The sequence below is a fragment of the Geotrypetes seraphini genome, chromosome 3, assembly GCF_902459505.1.
Source record: "Geotrypetes seraphini chromosome 3, aGeoSer1.1, whole genome shotgun sequence".
Lineage (NCBI taxonomy): Eukaryota > Metazoa > Chordata > Amphibia > Gymnophiona > Dermophiidae > Geotrypetes > Geotrypetes seraphini.
This window is the reverse complement of record NC_047086.1, coordinates 237966007-237985597: the sequence shown is the minus strand read 5'-3', so window position 1 is coordinate 237985597 and position 19591 is coordinate 237966007. Positions and strand designations below refer to the sequence as shown.

Here is a 19591-nt window from a genome sequence, read left to right as displayed (position 1 = left end):
GGAGGGAGGGTGATTTATTATTACAAATTGTACAAGGTATTTGATTATATGATAAGAAAGGGTGGGAAGAGTGGGAGATAAGAGCATATTATTTGTACCATTGATGATTATTAAGTGATATATTTATTGTTAATTTGTTTGAATATATTGTCACACTTTTTGTAAGTTTGAAAATGAATAAAGATTAAAAAAAAAAAAAAAAAGAATTTAGTGAATGCTAATCGCTAGTGTGTGCTAAATCAGTTAGCACCCCTTGATGAATTCCTTCTTAAGTAATTAGGCCTGGATTCTATAACCGGCACAGTTTTCAGTGGCCACCTTAAAAGCAGCTGCCAATCGAGTTTTAATCACCCGAGGGCGCTGGGGTACAGAATCGCACTGGAAATTTAGGCTAGGGTTTTCCTGGCCTACATTTCCGGTGCCTAACTATGATGTGAATCGAGCCTCCAGAGGTGCCTTAGGCCAGTGTTTCTCAACTTCTTCACGCCAAGTACCCCCTAAGTCTAACAAATATCAACCGAGTAACCATGCCCAAGCTCCACTCCGTGCCTGTCTAGGCTCCACTCCTAACTCCACCTCCATAATGCAATTCCTTTCTTCCATTTTTCATATAGACACAATATAATCTTATTAATACATAATGTTAACCACAAAATACAGAAAATGTTAATTATCATTTATATTCGGATTTTTTCAAAGAGGTCAAGGCAGATGACTTTAAATATGCAATCAGTAAGAACTATAGAAAAATAGACAAATATAGAGCAAAATATAGATAGCAGATATAAATTCTCAAAACTGACACATTTTGATCTCTAAATTGAAAATAAAATAATTTGTCCTACCTTTGTTTGGTGATTTCATGAGTCTCTGGTAGCACTTCCTTCTGACTATGCATCCAATATTTATTTCTTTCTGCCTCCTGCATGCTTCCTCTCCTCCGGACTGCATTCCCTTCCTCAACCAACATCTCTCTTTCTCTCCATGAGTCCAGTTTTTTTTCCTCTCTCCTCCATCACTATTGGCAACATGTCTCCCTCTCCCTCTCTCTCTCTCACTGTTCCATCTGTCCTGAGAAATCCAGGCATCTCTCCAACCGCCTCTACTGCCACATCCAACATTTATCCTTCTCTCATCCCCCTGATCATGTGCAGCATTTTTCACCACTGCCCACCAGTCCTATGCCAATTTCTCCTTCTCCCTCTCTCACTGTTCCATTTGTCTTGAGAGATCCAGGCATCTCTCCAACCCCCTCTACTGCTACATCCAACATTTCTCTCTCTCTCATCCCCAGGATCATGTGCAGCATTTTTCACCACTGCCCACCAGCCCCATGCCCATTTCTCCTTCTATCACCCCTCTTCAGCACAATGCCACATCTCTCCCTCCATCACTATGTCCAACATTCCTCCCCCTTGCATCCCCTTCAATCTGTCCCTCTGTTCCCTCTCCACCACCATATCCAACATTTCTCCCTCTCATCCTATTCTTCATGCATCTCTACCTCAGTCCTCTCTCTCTCTGCCCAATTTTCCTCTTTCTTCTTTTCCCCATGTGCACCATCTCTGTGCCTCTCACTCACACACTCATGCCCAATAATCCCCCCTTTCTATTCCCTCCCTCCTATGTCCCAAGTTAGTACCCCCTAACTCCCTCCCTCCCTTCCTTCTGTGTTCTGAGATCATGCCCCCTCTCTGCCTTCCAACCTTTGTCCCAAATTTGTGCTCTTCCAATTCCCAACGTGCTCCTTCCCTCCCTCCTTTCTCTCTTTCTCCCAGATAATATCCCCTCTATCTCTTTACCTGCTTGAGCCACACTCACTCCTGCCTTCAGTGGCACTCATTGATGGGACGTGCAGGCAGTGACTCATATGCTGCACATGGCTGACCCACAAGCCTTCCCTCTGATGTCAGAGAGGTTTCCAGGTCAGCTACGTGCAGCATGTGAACCACAGCCTGTGCGACTCTGTAATTAGAGTCGCTGAAGGCAGAAGGAGATAACTTGGACCCCCCCACTGCTAACCCAGAAGGCTTTCCTCTGATGTCAGCTATGACATCGAAGGGAAGCCCTCCGGGTCAGCTTCGGTGGAGGGCTTCGGTGGAGGGGAACAGGCAGGAAAGAAGGATTCCCATCAGTGGCTTCAATAGAGGGTGAAGGGCAGGAAGGAGATATTCCCGGCGGCAGGTTCGGTGGGCAGGCAGGCAAACCCAGTGGCGGCCAACGCTGCGTACCCCCAACAAGCCATTCATGTACCTATAAGGGTATTTGTACCGCGTGTTAAGAAACATTCCTTAGACCGCCTAATGCCACTTCTGGTGTTACAGCATACATAAAACAAATGTAATAAATCTATCCAAAAACTGGTCCTTGTTTCTTAGTGCAGCGCCTAAACAGGACATTTTTACGCCTGTTCCATTCGATTTTGTTTGTTTTTCCCAATCTGTTTTTTTGATATTCTACATATCAACATCCGGGACCCCTGAGGAAGAAGTGTTTTTCGAAAAATGGACCGTGTCTGGTCCAAACGAATATAAGGATCAGTTTTTGGATATATTTAGTTTATGTATGCTATATATGTTTTTATGATTTTTATTGAGTAAATTCCTGCACCTTGTACATTCCACTGCAGTTGTGTTTTGGTTTTTAGCTTTGCATTTGTTCTGCAGTTTTTGTTGGTTTATTTTGTCTTGTCTTTGTTATATTGTTCTAATGTATCTTGATATTTAATTATGTATTTATTATCTGTGATTTTCTGAGGATCATAGATCAAAATGTGCTCAAAGGGACGAAGGCCTTTGCTAGATAATATACTTCCTGAATATCTATGAGCAAGGAATAATTTTAGCTTCCAAAGTTTTCTTTGATGGTTTCAATAGAAATATGAGATTTAAGCAATTTGCAAGTATGTAAGTGCTGTTGTTTTGAATTCTTGAATGTATTTCTGCTGCACTTTTGATATGTTTAATAAAATCAATAAAGAATTTTAAAAAAGAAAAGAAATAAGTAGTGTGGCAGGAGGTAAGGCTTCCCCTGCCCTCTTCTTGCCTCTGTGTGGTTCACAACTAAACCATGCTTGCTTACGAACATGTGGCAGTGCAGAGCACTGGCTGGTTGGATGTTTCCTCTTCTCTCTCCATTGAACTTGCATGTCAGTGATACCAGTGGTTCCTTTACCTTTGTACTTGTGCTAAAATGCTATCGGTATCAATATGCATAGCCATAAAAGCCATCTCAAACATGCACATAACTTCAGAAAGTTTCCACACTTTCATATATTCACGGAAAATGGTTGGGGTGGGAGAAGTGGTAAGTGGGCGTGTCAGAGTGTCATGTGACTAGTCAGGTAACAGGGTGAAGATGTGAGGAAGTGATTTGCTTTTGAGATATTCAATAGTGTTTACAAAAATAAAAGTGCAGAAATGTTTTGAAGATCTCTCTTGTATATAAATAAAATAAAATTTAAAAAACTCAAATTTTTGGGACTCAAATACACGAGGACATTGTTTTAGCATGCCAGCCTTTTCTAAGTATTTAAAGGGAAGCTGCTTGGCTTGACATTTTATTCTGCAGTTTTGTATCAGTGAAACTATTGTGAAGAAATAAAAAATAAAACAATACAGTACTTTTACTAAATTTGGTGTAGGTGTAAAGCAAGAGAAAAGCTTATTGTCCAACAGTAGAGGACTGCATGTGCGTGCGTGCGTGTGTGTGTATGTGTGGTTTGAGAGCTGCCTCCCTTTCCCTTCCCTTTCCTTTCCAAGCTTTCTGTTGACATGGACAGAGTGAGGACATGGCACACCAGATTGCTCAGCTGAGAGGTATTAAGGGAAGGGAAGGATTCTTTTCAATGATGTAGTCTACATAATGGGAGTAGAGCTGAAACAAATTTAGACGGTACCCTGGGGTTTTAAAAGTATATTTTTATGCATAGTAAATAGCTTTTTCACTCAGTCCTGTGAAAAGTTGTGTGGCTGGGGCGTTTTGCATGAAAGTTTTGCCGTTGGAGAGCATGGGCTTCTGCAGCCTTACAGGATTGCATCATGACAGGAGGAAGGGAGATGCTTTCTGTAGGTTTATTGCAATGGTTTGTGACTGTTTACGTTCTTGGTCTGCCAGGATCCCTGCCAGCTGAATCTGAGAGAGAATTTAAATTTGGTCTGCTGTAAAAGGGTTTCCTGAAAAAGGACATGTAGATTTTTCCCCCCCCTCTGGCTTAATTTGATATTACCTTGCATGAAATACGTAGTGAGTAATGTATTTTATACACGTACTGTATTTCATTCTTACACTGTTAAGTTATATAGTGCATTTGGGGTTTGACCATACTTTTTCATATTTCCAGTGACCATGTAAATGTGGGTTTATGGGCGTGTACTCTTTAAATTGTTGGTACTCCCTTCACATGATTGTCTTACAAGCCTTAGCAGGATCTTGGCCCTGGTGCTGACATTTTTGGGAAGTTTTGGATTTCACAGATTTTCGAAAGTTGGCATGGAATTGGTGAAACAGAAAAGTAGAAAGTACAAAGACATTCCTGGTTTTCAGACTTCTAAAATGGGTTCTTTGAATAAAAAAAAAGTCTGCTTCAAGAGCACCAGTACTGACAGATATGAGAGATTGTGTGAAACTGGCTGAAGTGAATCTCAAAAGCTGTGCGATGCTGCTTGAAATCTAAATGAAAACAAATTGGGGTGTAGTCCAGCTGCTAAACATAGGCAGGGAGCATACTGTCCTTATCTGCGGAAGAAGGATTTGCCTTTGAAAATAAGTCAAAAATAAGTTAGTGCAGTAAAGAAAGTTTCATCTTACTTTCCTGTTTAGTTCGATTTCTCTTTATTACTATACGTATGAAAGGAGAGGCATAATTATTATACAAACTCCAAGTTATACTAATAAGGTTAAGCATAGGCTGTTGATTATATACCCTTAAATTCTGTGCACAGTCAATCCAGGATGTGTACCTTCAAAAGGACAAGCTGGATGGAGATGGTCCAGAGTACTGTTGCCCGATTTGAATTGATTCGTTTTCTGAAAAAAATCAATCTCACCGATTCAGTGACCAACCTCCCCCCCCGACCCCAGTGAGACCTGACTTACCTCCAGGCCTCCGGTGAGTGGTCAGCAGAAGCGGCACTCTGAATGGGCTGCTCGAGGTCTGCTCCAACGGGGCCTTCTGTCTGCCGCGTCATCAGTAATGTCACTGGTGCAGCAGGTGGGGCAGGCCGCAATCAGCCTGTCCACAGCGCTGCCTCTTCAAGGCTGGTCACCTCCACAGTTGCTGCTGCTTTGGAATGCCTGGAGGTATGTCGGGTCTCACAGTGGGAGGTTCGGTGGGGAACTGCTGCACAGGGGGATGGGAGGGAGGGAGGGAGGGATGGAAAGCTGCTGCTCAGGAGGATGGGAGGGGAGGAAAAATGCTGCACGTGGGGGGAGAGGGAAGACAGGAATCGGGGTGGAGGAGAGGAAGGGAGATGAAACAGAGATGGGGTGAGAGGAAAAATCCTGCATATGGCGGAGAGGAGGGAGACAGACATGCATGGAGAAAAGGAGAAATGTTGGACATAGGGTGGAGGGCAGGGAGAGATGGAGCATGGGATGAGAGAAAGAAATGTTGCACATGATAATGGAGGGGAGGAAGGGAAAGATGCTGCATGGAGTGGAAGAAGTTTGACCCAGGACAAAAGTCATGGAGAGAGAGAGAGAGAGAGAGAGAAAGATGGTAGACAGTAGGAAAGAAACAAATGTTGGATACGGCAGTGGAAGGTAGAAAAAAAATTATTTTCTGTTTTACGATTACAATATGTCAGATTTGAAATGTGTATCCTGCCAGAGCTGGTGTTAGACAGCGAGCATGAACTAGTACCTAACAGAGAGAGGAAAAATCTTTTTTTTTGTTTGTTTGTTTACACTGCAGTGCTGGCGTGGGGTTGGAGAGGGCAAAGGGGGATGGGATGGGTGTAAAGGCTACAAAATAAACCCGCCAAAATGTTTGGAAAAACAAAACAAACCCCCTCCCCAAATTGAATTGAAAAATTGATTTAATAGGCCAGATGAAATCGAATCGAAAAACTTTGCCCTGAATTGGGCAGCACTAGTCCAGAGGGCAGCTATTAAATTGGTCAGTGGTCTTTGTCATAAAGCGTATTAAGATCTCAATTTGCATACTTTGGATGAAAGGCAAAGGGGGGGAGGGATATGAAAGCGATGTTTATCTACTGTATATGGCATAAATGCACATGAGACAGATCTCTTACAACTGAAAGGAAGCTCTAGAGTTAGGGGACAGAGGATGTCGATAAAAGCAGGGCCACGCAAGGGCATTAGATGCCTTAGGCCAGTGTCTCTCAAACTTTTTTTAACTCCGGCACACTAAATGGAACAAATGTTTTTTGTGGCACAGTAAATGGAACAAATGTTTTTCACAGCTCATTAGAGTTGAAATTATAAAACTGCAAAACCAACAAAAAATTAAATTTGCGAGTTGTACTGATCTACCCGTACTAGAAACTCAACTGAATTTCCATGTCAAACTGTCCATTGTAACTTCCTAGGGCAGCAGTCAAAGTAAAGCAACAGTGTAGTCATGTACACCAGTGTTCTTCAACCTTTTTACACCTATGGACCGGCGGAAATAAAATAATTATTTCGTGGACCGGCAAACTACTAAGACTGAAATTTTTTTTTAAAAAACATCGCCGCCCCGTCCCCGCAAGCTCGGTCCCACAAACCATCTGATCCCATCCGCATAAGCCTCAAATAGTTATAATTTTATATTGAACATATTTTATTAAAGTATAAAAAGAAACAATATTCTATACAATTGTCATTTTATAAATACAAATAATACAGGGCAAAATCAACAAAACCCCTGTCTCCCCTCCCCTTCACATATATCCCCTCTACTATCAAGAAAACTGAATAAGCCAAATTATTACAGAATGCTACACAAATATCAAGTAACAGAATACCACAGTCACACATGACAGGACTGGTGTTAGGGGAGTGGAACTAGGGCAACTGCCCCCTGGTCAGAGAGAGCCCTAAGCCAGCTGGAAGCTAAAGAAGCACTGCCTGGGCTTTGCACTCCCCAATTATGTCTAGCAAGATACATATTTCAAATCTGATATATTTGAATCACAAGATAGAAATAAAATTATTTTTTTCTACCTTTTGTCGTCTCTGATTTCTGCTTTCATTGCCTTTTCACTCTCTTCCAGCCAGTGTCTGCCCTAAGAACATAAGAATTGCCACTGCTGGGTCAGACCAGAGGTCCATCATGACCAGCAGTCCGCTCACGCGGCAGTCCTCTGGTCTAAGACCAGCACCCTAACGGAGACTAGCCCTACCAGCGCACGTTCTTGTTCAGCAGGAACTTGTCTAACTTTGTCTTGAATCCTTGGAGGGTGTTTTCCCCTATAACAGCCTCTGGAAGAGCATTCCAGCTTTCTACCACAGAACTTCCTTACGTTTGTATGGAATCTATCCCCTTTCAACTTTAGAGAGTGCCCTCTCGTTCTCCCTGCCTTAGCTACTAAGTCTATTCCCTTCAGAACCTTGAATGTTTCTATCATGTCCCCTCTCAATCTCCTCTGCTCAAGGGAGAAGAGGCCCAGTTTCTCTAATCTTTCGCTGTACGGCAACTCCTCCAGCCCCTTAACCATTTTAGTCGCTCTTCTCTGGATCCTTTCGAGTAGTACCGTGTCCTTCTTCAAGTACCAGTGCTGGACGCAGTACTCCAGGTGAGGGCGTACCATGGCCCGGTACAGCAGCATGATAACCTTCTCTGTCTCTTCAGTCCAGCATCTGCCCCTTCCATTCACTGTCTGTCTTTCCCTGCCATCTCTCCTCCTGCCCCCCCCACACCCCAATTTGGTCTAGCATCCATCATCTTCCTTCTGTTCCCCTCATGATCTGGCATCTCTATCCTTCCCTCCCCCCTGTGGTTTTTAGCATATCTCTCTTCTCATTTCCTCCACTCAGATCTGATCATTCTCTGCTCTCTCTTCCCTTTTCTTCTCTGGTCTTCCTTCTCTATTTTCTGCCTCCATCTAAATTAAATTCTTTCTTACTATTTAGTCCCGTTTCCCTCTTTTCACTGTGTCTACGCACAGCTTGTCACCCCTTTCCCTCACCCCTCCATTATCTTACTATTTTCTTCCCCCTTTATTTATCTCCTCCTTCCATCCAGTATGTGTTCTTTCCCCACTTCCATTCAGCATCTGCTCTCCCCTCTCAACTGACATCCATCTGCCTTCTGCTCTCTCTCCCTTCTTCTCACTTCCATCATCTGTCCCCTTCTCTCTCTCTCTCATCTCCTCCATTCCATCATCTGCCCCTTCTCTCTCTCTCTTTCTCTCCCCCCCCCCCCAACTTCCATCATCTGCCCCCCTTCCCCTCACCTTTGTGGGTCACTTTCTTTCCCCTGAGGGTGGCTCATGTCACAGGGGAAGCTTTGGCCGAGCAGAACCGCTTGATTGACAGTGGAACTTACTTGATTGATGTCGATGCTGGGGCCCGTTGCCGTTTGAAGGAAAAAAAAAAAGGTGGAAAAAAGGGACCTGTAAAGGCGAGAGGAAGGGAAACCTCCAGGACAGCTGCTCTTTGCCCTCCTTCAGCGGCCCAAGAGTTCAGACCAGCAGCGGCAGCTCTGTATGCTTTTAACTTCGGCACAGAGCTGCCCCTAATCAATAGTTTAGCGCGGTTTCATGAGGCAGCCTCGGGGCCTTTGATAACCGGCCCGCTTCGATGATGCGATGTGGGCCGGCCTAGCAAAGGCCCCGAGGCTGCCTTATGAAACCGCGCTAAACTATTGATTAGGGGCAGCTCTGTGCCGAAGTTAAAAGCATACAGAGCTGCCGCTGCTGGTCTGGAGGTGCGGAGACAAGGCAGGAGGCAAACGCGGTGGAAGGCAGGAGACCCGGCGAAGGCACGAGTCCCGGCACAGCGACTGCAACAGGAAGTTGCAAGTCAGCTGACGCCGGCCTTTCGTTGCGGCGGGGACCGAATCCTTTGCGGACCGGCAAGATTTTGTTTGCGGACCGGCACCGGTCCGCGGACCGGCGGTTGAAGAACTGTGATGTACACAAGCTCAAGGAAATATCACTGGGAACATGGGAATTTCCAAATACCTATTTAAGCAGATAAAACGGCCTTTGGAAATTGCTCTCATTAGGTATATACTAAATAAAAGTTTAATATTTTAAGCTCAATTAGGCACTTTTATTGGACTGTTCTGGGAGGTGTGGCATTGAGATGCTCATGATATCCAAGTCAACTACTGAGCAAGTTATAAATTGGAATGACAAACATTGGGGTCCTTTTACTAAGGCATTTGCGTTTTAGCGCGCGCTAAATGCTAACGCATCCATTATAGTCTATGGACGCATTAGTATTTAGTGTGCTAATACGGCTAGTGCACCTTAGTAAAAGGACCCCATTGTTTGAAATGTCTGTATGTAAATGCAAGAAACCTAAGAAACAAGATGGGAGTTTTAGAATATATTGCCCTAAATGAAAATATTATAGAAATGAAAAGTTATAAATAGGAATGACAAAAAAATTTGAGGTTATTAAATTTTCAGGAAGTGCCTGGGGCCTTGAAGTTAATTGAAGGGGCACATGGATGATGATCGCCTAGGGTAGGGGTAGGCAATTCCGGTCCTCGAGAGCCAGAGCCAGGTCAGGTTTTCAGGATAGCCACAATAAATATGCATGAGATAGATTTGCATCTCAAGGAGGCAGTGCATGCAAATCCATCTCATACATATTCATTGTGGATATCCTGAAAACCTGACCTGGCTCCAGCTCTCGAGGACCGGAATTGCCTAGCCCTGGCCTAGGGCAGTGTCTCTCAAATTAGTGCCATGGCACAGTGCTGTGCCCCAAATAGATTCCTGGTATGCCAAGAGAGATACTGTGGAGTGATGATATTCCTGAAATGGACTTTATCGAAAATTTAAAAGTTCCAAAAGTCTACTTGAACAATCCACATAAAAACCTTAAGGACCTAGTCCTGGGTCCTACGCTCTTAGCAGACTAGGTCCTTAAGGTTTTTATGTGGATTATTTTACTTTTATATGGATTGTTCAAGTAGACTTTTGGAACTTTTAAATTTTCAATAAAGTCCATTTCAGGAACATCGTCACTCCACAGTGTTTTTTGGTTTCTCTTGGATTTTCTTCTCTGTGGATCTCCCAGGGTCAATTTCTTTGTTTTGGGTGCCACGAGAGATTCCAGAATTTTACTTTATTTTTAAAAATTCCCTTCATAGGAATACACTAGAACAGATGACATGTATGTCGCGTACACAAGAGTCTGTCAATGTTACGAGTGTCTGCATGAGTAAGGATACAATTGCCCAGACAAGCATCATTCTTTGATGCGATTGGTCCTTGAAAACTAACGGCAGGTAATTTTATATTTTTTGTAGTAATTATCCCAACTTGAGCAATAAAGCATTCAAGCTTTGTTACTGTTTAAATCTTCTTATCTTTGAGAATTTGGATTTTCAGCTCTAATAGAAATTAAATCGATAGTGGTCATGAAGAAATGCGTGTTTACTTGTCGACTATCGAGCTGTATTTTGAGTTAATTTGCACTCAAAAACAAGCACATCCATTGCATTGATTAGCAATTCTATTCTATCTACTTTAGTTTCACTGTTGTAACAATTACCCATACATAGCTTAAAGAACTTTAAATAAATAACTATTAATACAATTAGGTCTTAGTTACAAATACAGTAGTCAAACCTCGGTTTGCGAGTAACATGGTTTGCGAGTGTTTTTCAAGACGAGCAAAACATTTTCACAAATCGTGACTCGCAAACTGAGCGTTGACTTGATTTGCGAGTCTCCCCCCCGCCTGCGTACCGGCAACACCGCTCCCCCTCACGAACGCCCACTCAAACTGAAGCCTTACCTCCATCTGGCACCGGCACGCAGCACCAACCCACAGGAGGTGCCGGTGCCTGAAGATCATGCTGCTTGCCGGACTGGGCCTTGAGCATCTGCACATGCTCTGGTTCTCTTTCTCTCTGAGAATCTCAATATTTTAAGGCTAAGTTTCTTTATTTTGTTTTAACTTCTTAGTACTTTTTATCATTGTAAACCATCTAGATACCTGTGATGGATGGTATAACAAAAAATTAATAAACTTGGAAACTTGGTGGCATGCGTTAAAGCCTCTAGATCAGTGGTCTCAAACTCAAACCCTTTGCAGGGCCACATTTTGGATTTATAGGTACTTGAAGAGCCTCAGAAAAAATAGTTAATGTCTTATTATATAAAGTAGTTTTTATTAAACCAGAATGCAAGATACAGAAATCAAAATTTTTGTTAAGCCACAATACAACTCCAATCCCCTAACCCCCCAAACCTCCCCCCCCCACCCCTCCTGGGCAGCAGCAGCGGTAGCAAACAGTCCCAAATAAGAACACTGTCAAAATAGGAGCAGTAAACAAATCATACATCCCAAAGTTGTCGTTGGACATAAGAAGTAAAGGTCAAACTAAAAGAATACCAGCATTGACGGAATAACCGACCTTTTTTAGCAGTCAGGTCCACAATGGCCTTTCGTTCCAGTAACATTTGCTGCAACATTAATGCTCTCCACTGCTGAATAGAAGGTGGTTGAGGTGAGAGCCACTGTAAAAGAATACATTTCCTGCCCATTAGCACAGTTTTCCTAATGAATATCGCACAACCTGGTCGAGGTGGATGAAAACGGATCTGTAGAGTGAAAAGAAAACTGGGATGCATCCTCCAAGAACAACCCCAAAGCCGAGCCACCGTAGACACCAATCGTAACCAGAAGGCAGACACCAAGGGGCAAGTCCAAAACGTGTGTCCAAAAGATGCCATAGGCTGCGCACATTTTCCACAGCAATGTCCCGTACTGATCCCCATTATCTGAGCTCTCTTGGGTGGATAAAAGGCTCGCAGCAAGAACTTATAATTTCGCTCCTTCTCCACTGAGGATAGTGTAGCAGCATTCCCCAGACGGATGCCCCTACGGATCATATCATCAGAAATAGGCACCTGAAGATCAGCCGACCATTTCTGGGCTAGGGTAAGAAAGTCCAGTTCACCAGAAAGCTCCTGTAGGAACTTATGATAAAATTTCAACTGTATAGGTTTTTGTGCTTTAAGACAAAGAGCTTCCTGTAAACTGTTTTGAACATCCTCTCTCAATGTCACGGAAGTCAAGGTCAGCAAGTAATGCTGAAGTTGTCGGTAAGCAAACCAATCCACAGGGGAGAGATGGAACTGTGTCTGTAGTTCAGCAAAGGAGGCAGGAAGACCCGTATGAAGGATCACTTGAGACACGTAGTGAAGACCCACAGAGGTCCAATGCCGGAAGACTGCAGACTCCAAGCCAGGTAAGAAATCTCCGTTACCAGCAATGGGGAGGTAAGGTGTTCCACAGGGGGAAATCCTCAACATCTTGCACAACAGTTTCCAAGCCTTACGCATTACAGGTAAGAAGGGGTGTGATTGTAACAGTGGCAAGTCCGGCAAGTGGCGAGCATGTAAGAAGTAGCTAAAATGGTAAGGCCTAAAAGAAAAATATTCAATCTCAGGCAATGAAAAACATGTAGTATTACAAAACCAGTCATGGATATGCCGTAATTGACATGCAAGGTTAAATCTAGAAACACTCAGAAGACCCAACCCCCCCTGAGTTTTTGGTAACATCAACTTAGATAACGCTATCCGAGCCCGTTTCCCCTGCCACAAGTATGCAGAAAGATGGGAGTTGTGTTGTGATAAGTGTGTGTGTGTTAGCATAATAGGTAACATTTGCAATACATAGAGCCATTGTGGTAATATCATCAAATTATAGAGAGCAATTCGGCCAGAAAGGGACAGGGGAAATTTCCGCCAATTGTGAAAGGCGGTTGCTGTACGACGGAGTAAGGGAGAAACATTAGCAAAGTAAAGCCTATCCAAATTCTGAGGGATAACCACCCCTAAATACGTCAATTGTGAAGGGGCCCACTGTAAAGAAAACTCTCCCTGCCAGGACTGACGCACCTCAGGCGAAGTTGGCATTGCCAAGGACTTCTGCTTATTAAGAACTAAACCTGAATAAAGATGAAATTCATCCAGTAGTTCCAAGGCTCGAGGTAACGAACGTTGGGGATTACCCAAAGTGAGCAGAAGATCGTCTGCAAATGCCAACACCCGCAGCTGAGAAGAACCCTCTGGCAACCCTACAATCTCATCATCTCTCTGGAGTGTACATAGCAAAGGGTCCAAGTACAAAAGAAAAAGAAGGGGGGACAATGGACATCCCTGTCGCGTCCCCCTTCTCACTGGAAAAGCAAGAGATCTCACCCCATTAACCAATATGGATGCAGTGGGTCCTGAATAAAGTGTCCGGATCATCGCCAGGTAGCTATCAGGAAACCCTATATGTTGTAATACCAAGAACAAATAATACCAATGAACCTTGTCAAAAGCTTTTGCCGCGTCTAACCCAACTAATAAACCAGGAGAATGAGTCTGTTGAGCTCGAGAAAAGGCCAGTAACACTCGACGAACATTAAGTACCGAGTGTCGCATCCGAACAAAGCCCACCTGTTCAGGAACAATGATAGTAGGTAACAAGGGCGCTAGCCTATCCGCCAATACACGAGCCAAAATTTTTATGTCAACATTCAACAGGGATATCGGTCGATAAGATTCAATATCAGTGGGCGATTTAGATGGTTTCGGAATCAAGGTAATCAGGGCATCATTTGTGTAACTCGGGAATTTACCGTGAGCCTGGACCGCTGTGTAATAATCTAAGAGAGACCCCCCTATAGATGAAGATAAGATCTTAAAAAACTCCAGGGAGTAACCATCCGGCCCCGGAGCTGTACAGGGCTTCAATTTCTGAATCGCCTGTAGCACCTCCTGGAGGTGTAAGGGTCTATCCAACCGGGAGACCTGGGCCACTGATAATCTAGGCATCCCCGCGTCTTCCAAGTAATCACACACATCAGGGCCCGAATAAGGACCTGGGGAGGCATAGAAAGCCTCAAAGTAATTTTTAAAACTAGCCGAAATATCCACCGCTGAGGTCAACGTCTTCCCCGAACTCTCTCTTATCATAGAAATATATCTGGATCCCGTCCAGCTTTTAGCTACCGACCCTAACAATTTCCCGGTTTTATTACCATATTTATAAAATTGAAATTTATGAAAAAACAGCAATTTCTTTGTACGTTCATGTATAAGGGAATTTAGCTCAGCTAGAACTGTTTTATACGCTTCATTATTAGCCACTGAGGGGGTATTCAACAAATCACGTTTTAATTGCATCAACTGTCTTTCAAGTTGTACTATACGATGCGCAATGCGCAACATAAGCAATAACCTCCCCACGTAACACTGCTTTTGCTGCGTCCCAAAATAATATAGGTTGATCTATATGTTGAGCATTACAGGAACAATAATCATCCCATTTTCCGGACAAAAATTCCCGGAAATGAGCATCATCATGCAAATACGAGGGAAATCTCCATCCTGACCCAGGACCCACAGACCTCCCACCGCAACATCTAGCCAAATCATATGATGATCTGATACCTCAAGGGGGCCTATTGTTGCCTCAGAGACCCGAGCAAACAAATTTTCAGAAAGTAAGGTGTAATCGATTCTAGAAAAAGAACCATGGGCTCTAGACTGATGCGTATAATCTCTTTCAGTGGGGTGAAGCAACCTCCAGGGGTCCACCAACCCAAAGCTCGACAAAGGTAAGGAATGCCCTTCGTTTGTCTCACAGGTGTTGTTCCTGTTCCCCCAGAGCGGTCCATGCCCGAGTCTAAGACTTGATTCAAGTCACCCACTAATATTAGTGGCCAATCAGAATCCTGTAAACAAATATTAACTAGATTTTGAAAGAATGAATGTTGATACCCATTAGGGCCATATCCCACCAGCAATCTAAAGGACCCACCCGGTCCAATCACTTTTACCAAGAGATATCGGCCCTGAGGATCGCGCCTCAGGACTTTGACTGTACATGGCAAGCCCTTCCTAACCAATATAACTACCCCTGCCCTCTTCCCTGGAGAAGAGGCATAATGTAAGTCCCCAACCCAACCTCTCCGGAGTTTCTGGTGTTCTAAATCTGTGAGTCTAGTCTCCTGTAGGCAAGCTATATCAGCCGAGTGATGTTTCAATTGGGATAGAATTTTTGTACGTTTAGCAGGAGATGTAATTCCTGATACATTCCAGGAAAGTATACGTAACGTCCGGTCACCCATAACACCCCCCACCATTCATTCCATAGCATAGAAATCCTCCAGTAAGAATTGTCCCAGGGCGCCCAGCCTCACCCCAAGACTCCATATACACACTCCATTCAGACAGTGCACACAACCCTAGAAAATTAAACCCCAGATTACAAATAGGAAAGAACACAAAATGCCCTATTAGTGCCGCTGCTGCCACCCAGAAATACCCCTTCCCCCAATACCCCCCAACAATCCCAAAAACCCCCATCATGTGGGAGAAAGGCAGGTCACGAAAGACGCCTCAGCCAGGGCCACCCCGACCTGCTGAAATAGAAAGCTCATAAGAGCCTATAAGACATTGTCCCCCTTCAAACAGAAAACACTAGCAATCAGGCATCATGAGCAAGCCTAGCAAAGTAAATATAGTCCACAGAGTCAATCCTCCCCCGGACTGGGATTACCAAGAAGCTTGATATAATCAGCTGCCGCTTCAGAGGACTGAAAGGACTTCCATACTCCATTACGTTGGATCCGCAACTGAGCCGGATAGTTAAATTGAAATCTCTGTTTAAGCTCGGAGAGTTGTGCACAAAGTGGGTAAAAGGGCCGCCTCCATTCTTGCAGTGCCATAGAAAAGTCCTGACTAATGCGGACCAAGGTTCCATCATATTTCAAGGCATCTCACTTGGCTCGATAAAGCTGCAGGAGCTCCACTTTATGCCTAAAATTTAATAGCTTCATGATGACCACCCGCGGGCGCATTTCCAGACCAGGGTGGGGGCCCAGGCGGTGTGCCCGTTCAATGCGTAGCGGCCCCATGGAAGGAGGAAGCAGTAACTCCTCCCGCAGCCATCGCTCCAGCACCTCTAATAAGCAGCGGTCTGATATCGTCTCTGGAATGCCCAGCAAGCGCAGGTTCGAGCGTCTGGAGCGATTTTCCAAGTCATCCAGCTTGTCAGCCTGTGCCCGAACCTGTGCCTGCAACGTGCTAAGATCTTAGCACGTTGCAGGCGCAGGTTCGGGCTGTGGTGGTATCCTCCAATGTGGAGACCCGCTGTTCCAATTCGGTCGTGCGAGCCGCCGCAGCCGCCAGCAGGGTCTCAATATTCGATATTTGCACCGTTAGCGATTCTAATTTAGGCCCCAGTACCTGAGCAAGTGCCTCCTTTATGTCACTCAGCGCGGTCTCCGTAAGGTGCGAGACCGCCGCTGCGGGGCTTGCCGCCATCTTGTTCTCACTAGGCCGCACTCGCTCCCGATCTTTACGCGCTGATTTCGCCTGCATGTGCTCCCGTGATCGTGTAATGTATCTGTCCATGCAAGTAGGAAGACCCGATAGACGGTAGATCCACGAGAAAGGTGGGGAAAACGTCGGTAATTGCCAAAAGTATGCAGGGTAGCCCCGGAGCAAGCGAGGAGACGTCCTCACGCGCTCATGACATCACGTGACCCCCCCCCCCGATAATGTCTTATTAAAGAAATGGCAATTTTGCATGAGGTAAAACTCTTTATAGTTTATAAATATTTCCTTTTGGCCAAGTCTTAATAAAAATATTGTAATTTATAGCTAAAGAGACATATGATCAAGAAACTGTTTTATTTTACTTTTGTGATTATGATAAACATACTGAGGGCCGCAAGTGACCCTGGGCCGAGAGTTTGAGACTAGAGAATGACACGGTGGCGGTTTACCCGCGGCCACCACATTTTAGCCGCGGGTCACCCGCCGAAAACGGGGAAGAAAACTAGCAGTCGCTGCGGCGACGGGGACAAGGCCATTCACCGCCCGCGGGGCGGTGAATGGTCTTGTCCCCGCAGTGAGGCATGAAGGATCGCGCGGTCCCCGCAGCTCACACCCGCCTGCCCAATCGATTCTAGTGTTTAGCCAGCTCTCTCCCTTCTCCTCACCTTAGTTTGTAGATTTTCTTTTTCGGCGACCCGCACGCTATCAGAGAGCCGCGCACCCGCTGCTGCTCAGTTTCGATCTTCTGCTCTGACGCAACCGGAAACAGGAAGTTGCAGCAGAGCAGAAGATTGAACACTGAGCAGCCGCGCGTGCAGGTCGCCGAAAAAGAAAACCTATAAACTAAGGTGAGGAGAAGGGAGAGAGCTGGCTAAACACTAGGATCGATTGGGCAGGCAGGTAGTGGCTGCGGGGACCGTGCGATCGCTAGTGTTCCCGGCTCAAATTGGAAGGAGGGAGTGAAAGGGAAAAGGATTCTGGGCCAAGGGGATGAAGTCGGAAAGAAAAACCCACAGCAGGAAAGAAAGGGAAGGACTGGCAGGTGAGCCAGATGCTAGAAGCAGGGGGGGGGGGGAAGAAAGAGGGAAAAAAGCTAGATGGGATTGAAAAGAAGAGACACACTGGTATGGAAGAGGAAGATAGGGGAAATCTGGACACAGGAAGGTAACAGAAAGAGGGGAAATTATGTGCATGGGGCATAGGGACAGAGACATAAAGGGGACATGCCATGGGGATGGTATATGGACACAGGGGGGGCAATGACAGATACATAGGAGAGATATTAGAAATGGAGAAAATAGGAGCACAGAAGCGAGATGGTTTGTGGGGATGGGACAGGGACCGAGCTTGCAGGCTCCAGTGGCTTGCACAAATTACATTGTAACGTGCCATGAAAATAAGAGGAAGGAAGGTAGATAGGCCACGCGAGAGGAGCTGAAGGGTAGTAGAAAGGAACAGATGGTAAAGGAGGGAGGGAAGGGTGGTGGTGGAAAGGAATAGAACAGACATTGAAGGAGGGTGGAGAGGAACAGACCCCCAAGGGAAATGTGGAAGACAGAGTGGGAAGAAGACAGATGCCAGACTATGCGGGAGCGGAGGGAAGAAGATGGGTGCTAGACCAATTGGGGGGGGGGGGGTTAAGGGAGAGGCACAGTAACAGCAAATGGAAGACGCAGAGAGAAGACACACAGTGGATGGAAGGAATTCAATGAGAAGATGTGGAAAGCAGAAACCAGACAACAAAGGTAGAAAAAAAAATTATATTTATTTATTTATTTTTTGCTTTAGGATAAAATAGTATATTAGTTGTGTTGATAAAAATTTATAAACAAAGCCCTGCCAGCTGAACATCTCTTTCTCTAGTTCAGCAGCAGGAACTTTGATTTATAAGAAAGGAATAAGCTAAATATTACAGTATTAAGGCTTATATGGATGCAGCGGGGACGGTGACGGGGCGGTGAATGGGATGGCAGTGGCGGTGACGGGGCAGTGAAAGGGATGGCGGTGACGGTGATGGGGCGGTGAAGGGAACGGCGGTGATGGGGCGGTGCAGAGGATGGTGGGCCGGTGACGGGGCGGTGACGGGGACAGATTTTTTCCCCGTGTCATTCTCTATTTGAGACCACTGCTCCAGATTGTTAGTACTCTAGGGACAGGGTGATACCTCCTGTAGCTGAATGAAATCCACCTTGGTCTACCAGTGAAAAGGCGTTGGATAAATCCAAATAGAAGAGAGAACAGGGTGGGTTGTAACAAGTAACATTTGGCAGACAAAATAATCAGAAAGTAATAGAATGCTCTCTGTCTCTCTGCATCTAAGGAAAACCCGAAAAATGGGAGCTGAAAAAACTGAGAATAAGAAAATCTCCCAAGCCCCAAGACGGAAACTGTGATCAGGGGGAGAGACCACCCACAGAGACAATCAGAGTAGAACAAACTACTTCACTTAAACAAAACTACACGATATCTATGAGAATAATATATAAAGAGAGCCCTCAGTCGCACAACCAACCTCCGAACTCCGGAGGAAACGGCTGTCACTGGTTTGCACCCAGAAAGGTGTCAAATGTGAAACATCCTCGGGCTCTCTGTGAATTTAGTGCTAAATAACACAAAAGTGCTGTAAGTGCAAAAATCAAAATTGTACACTGTAGGCAGTCTCTTCCCCTGAACCAGGGGGGCAAAAGTGCAAGTGTCCAAATTCAAAATAAAGCCAAAGGGAAGATACTTAGCTTCTCTGAAGCAGTCAGTGAGTCACCATATGTCCTACGGGACTCCGTTTCGGGGGAGTACTCCCCCTTCTACAGGAACAACTGACGCTGAGCGGGAGCCTGAAAATCATAAGATTCCATCCGCTTGGCGATGTTAGAAGATGGAGTCTTATGATTTTCAGGCTCCCGCTCAGCGTCAGTTGTTCCTGAAGAAGGGGGAGTACTCCCCCGAAACGGAGTCCCGTAGGACATATGGTGACTCACTGACTGCTTCAGAGAAGCTAAGTATCTTCCCTTTGGCTTTATTTTGAATTTGGACACTTGCACTTTTGCCCCCCTGGTTCAGGGGAAGAGACTGCCTACAGTGTACAATTTTGATTTTTGCACTTACACACTTTTGTGTTATTTAGC

General features: G+C 44.9%; 1 protein-coding gene across 3 annotated transcripts in view; it reads left to right on the top strand.

Moving 5' to 3' along the window:
• The window catches only part of UTRN (utrophin), a 1286828-nt gene that overhangs the window by 167837 nt on the left and 1099400 nt on the right, over nucleotides 1-19591 (top strand). The window contains exon 1 of one of the 3 annotated variants that reach the window (XM_033935604.1): nucleotides 3760-3818. The exons of the other annotated variants lie outside the window; for them this stretch is intronic. Coding sequence (XP_033791495.1) covers nucleotides 3791-3818 — 28 coding nt within the window. The 5' untranslated portion in view covers nucleotides 3760-3790. Of the gene's footprint in view, nucleotides 1-3759; nucleotides 3819-19591 lie in introns of those variants that run through there. 3 annotated transcript variants of the gene reach the window in all.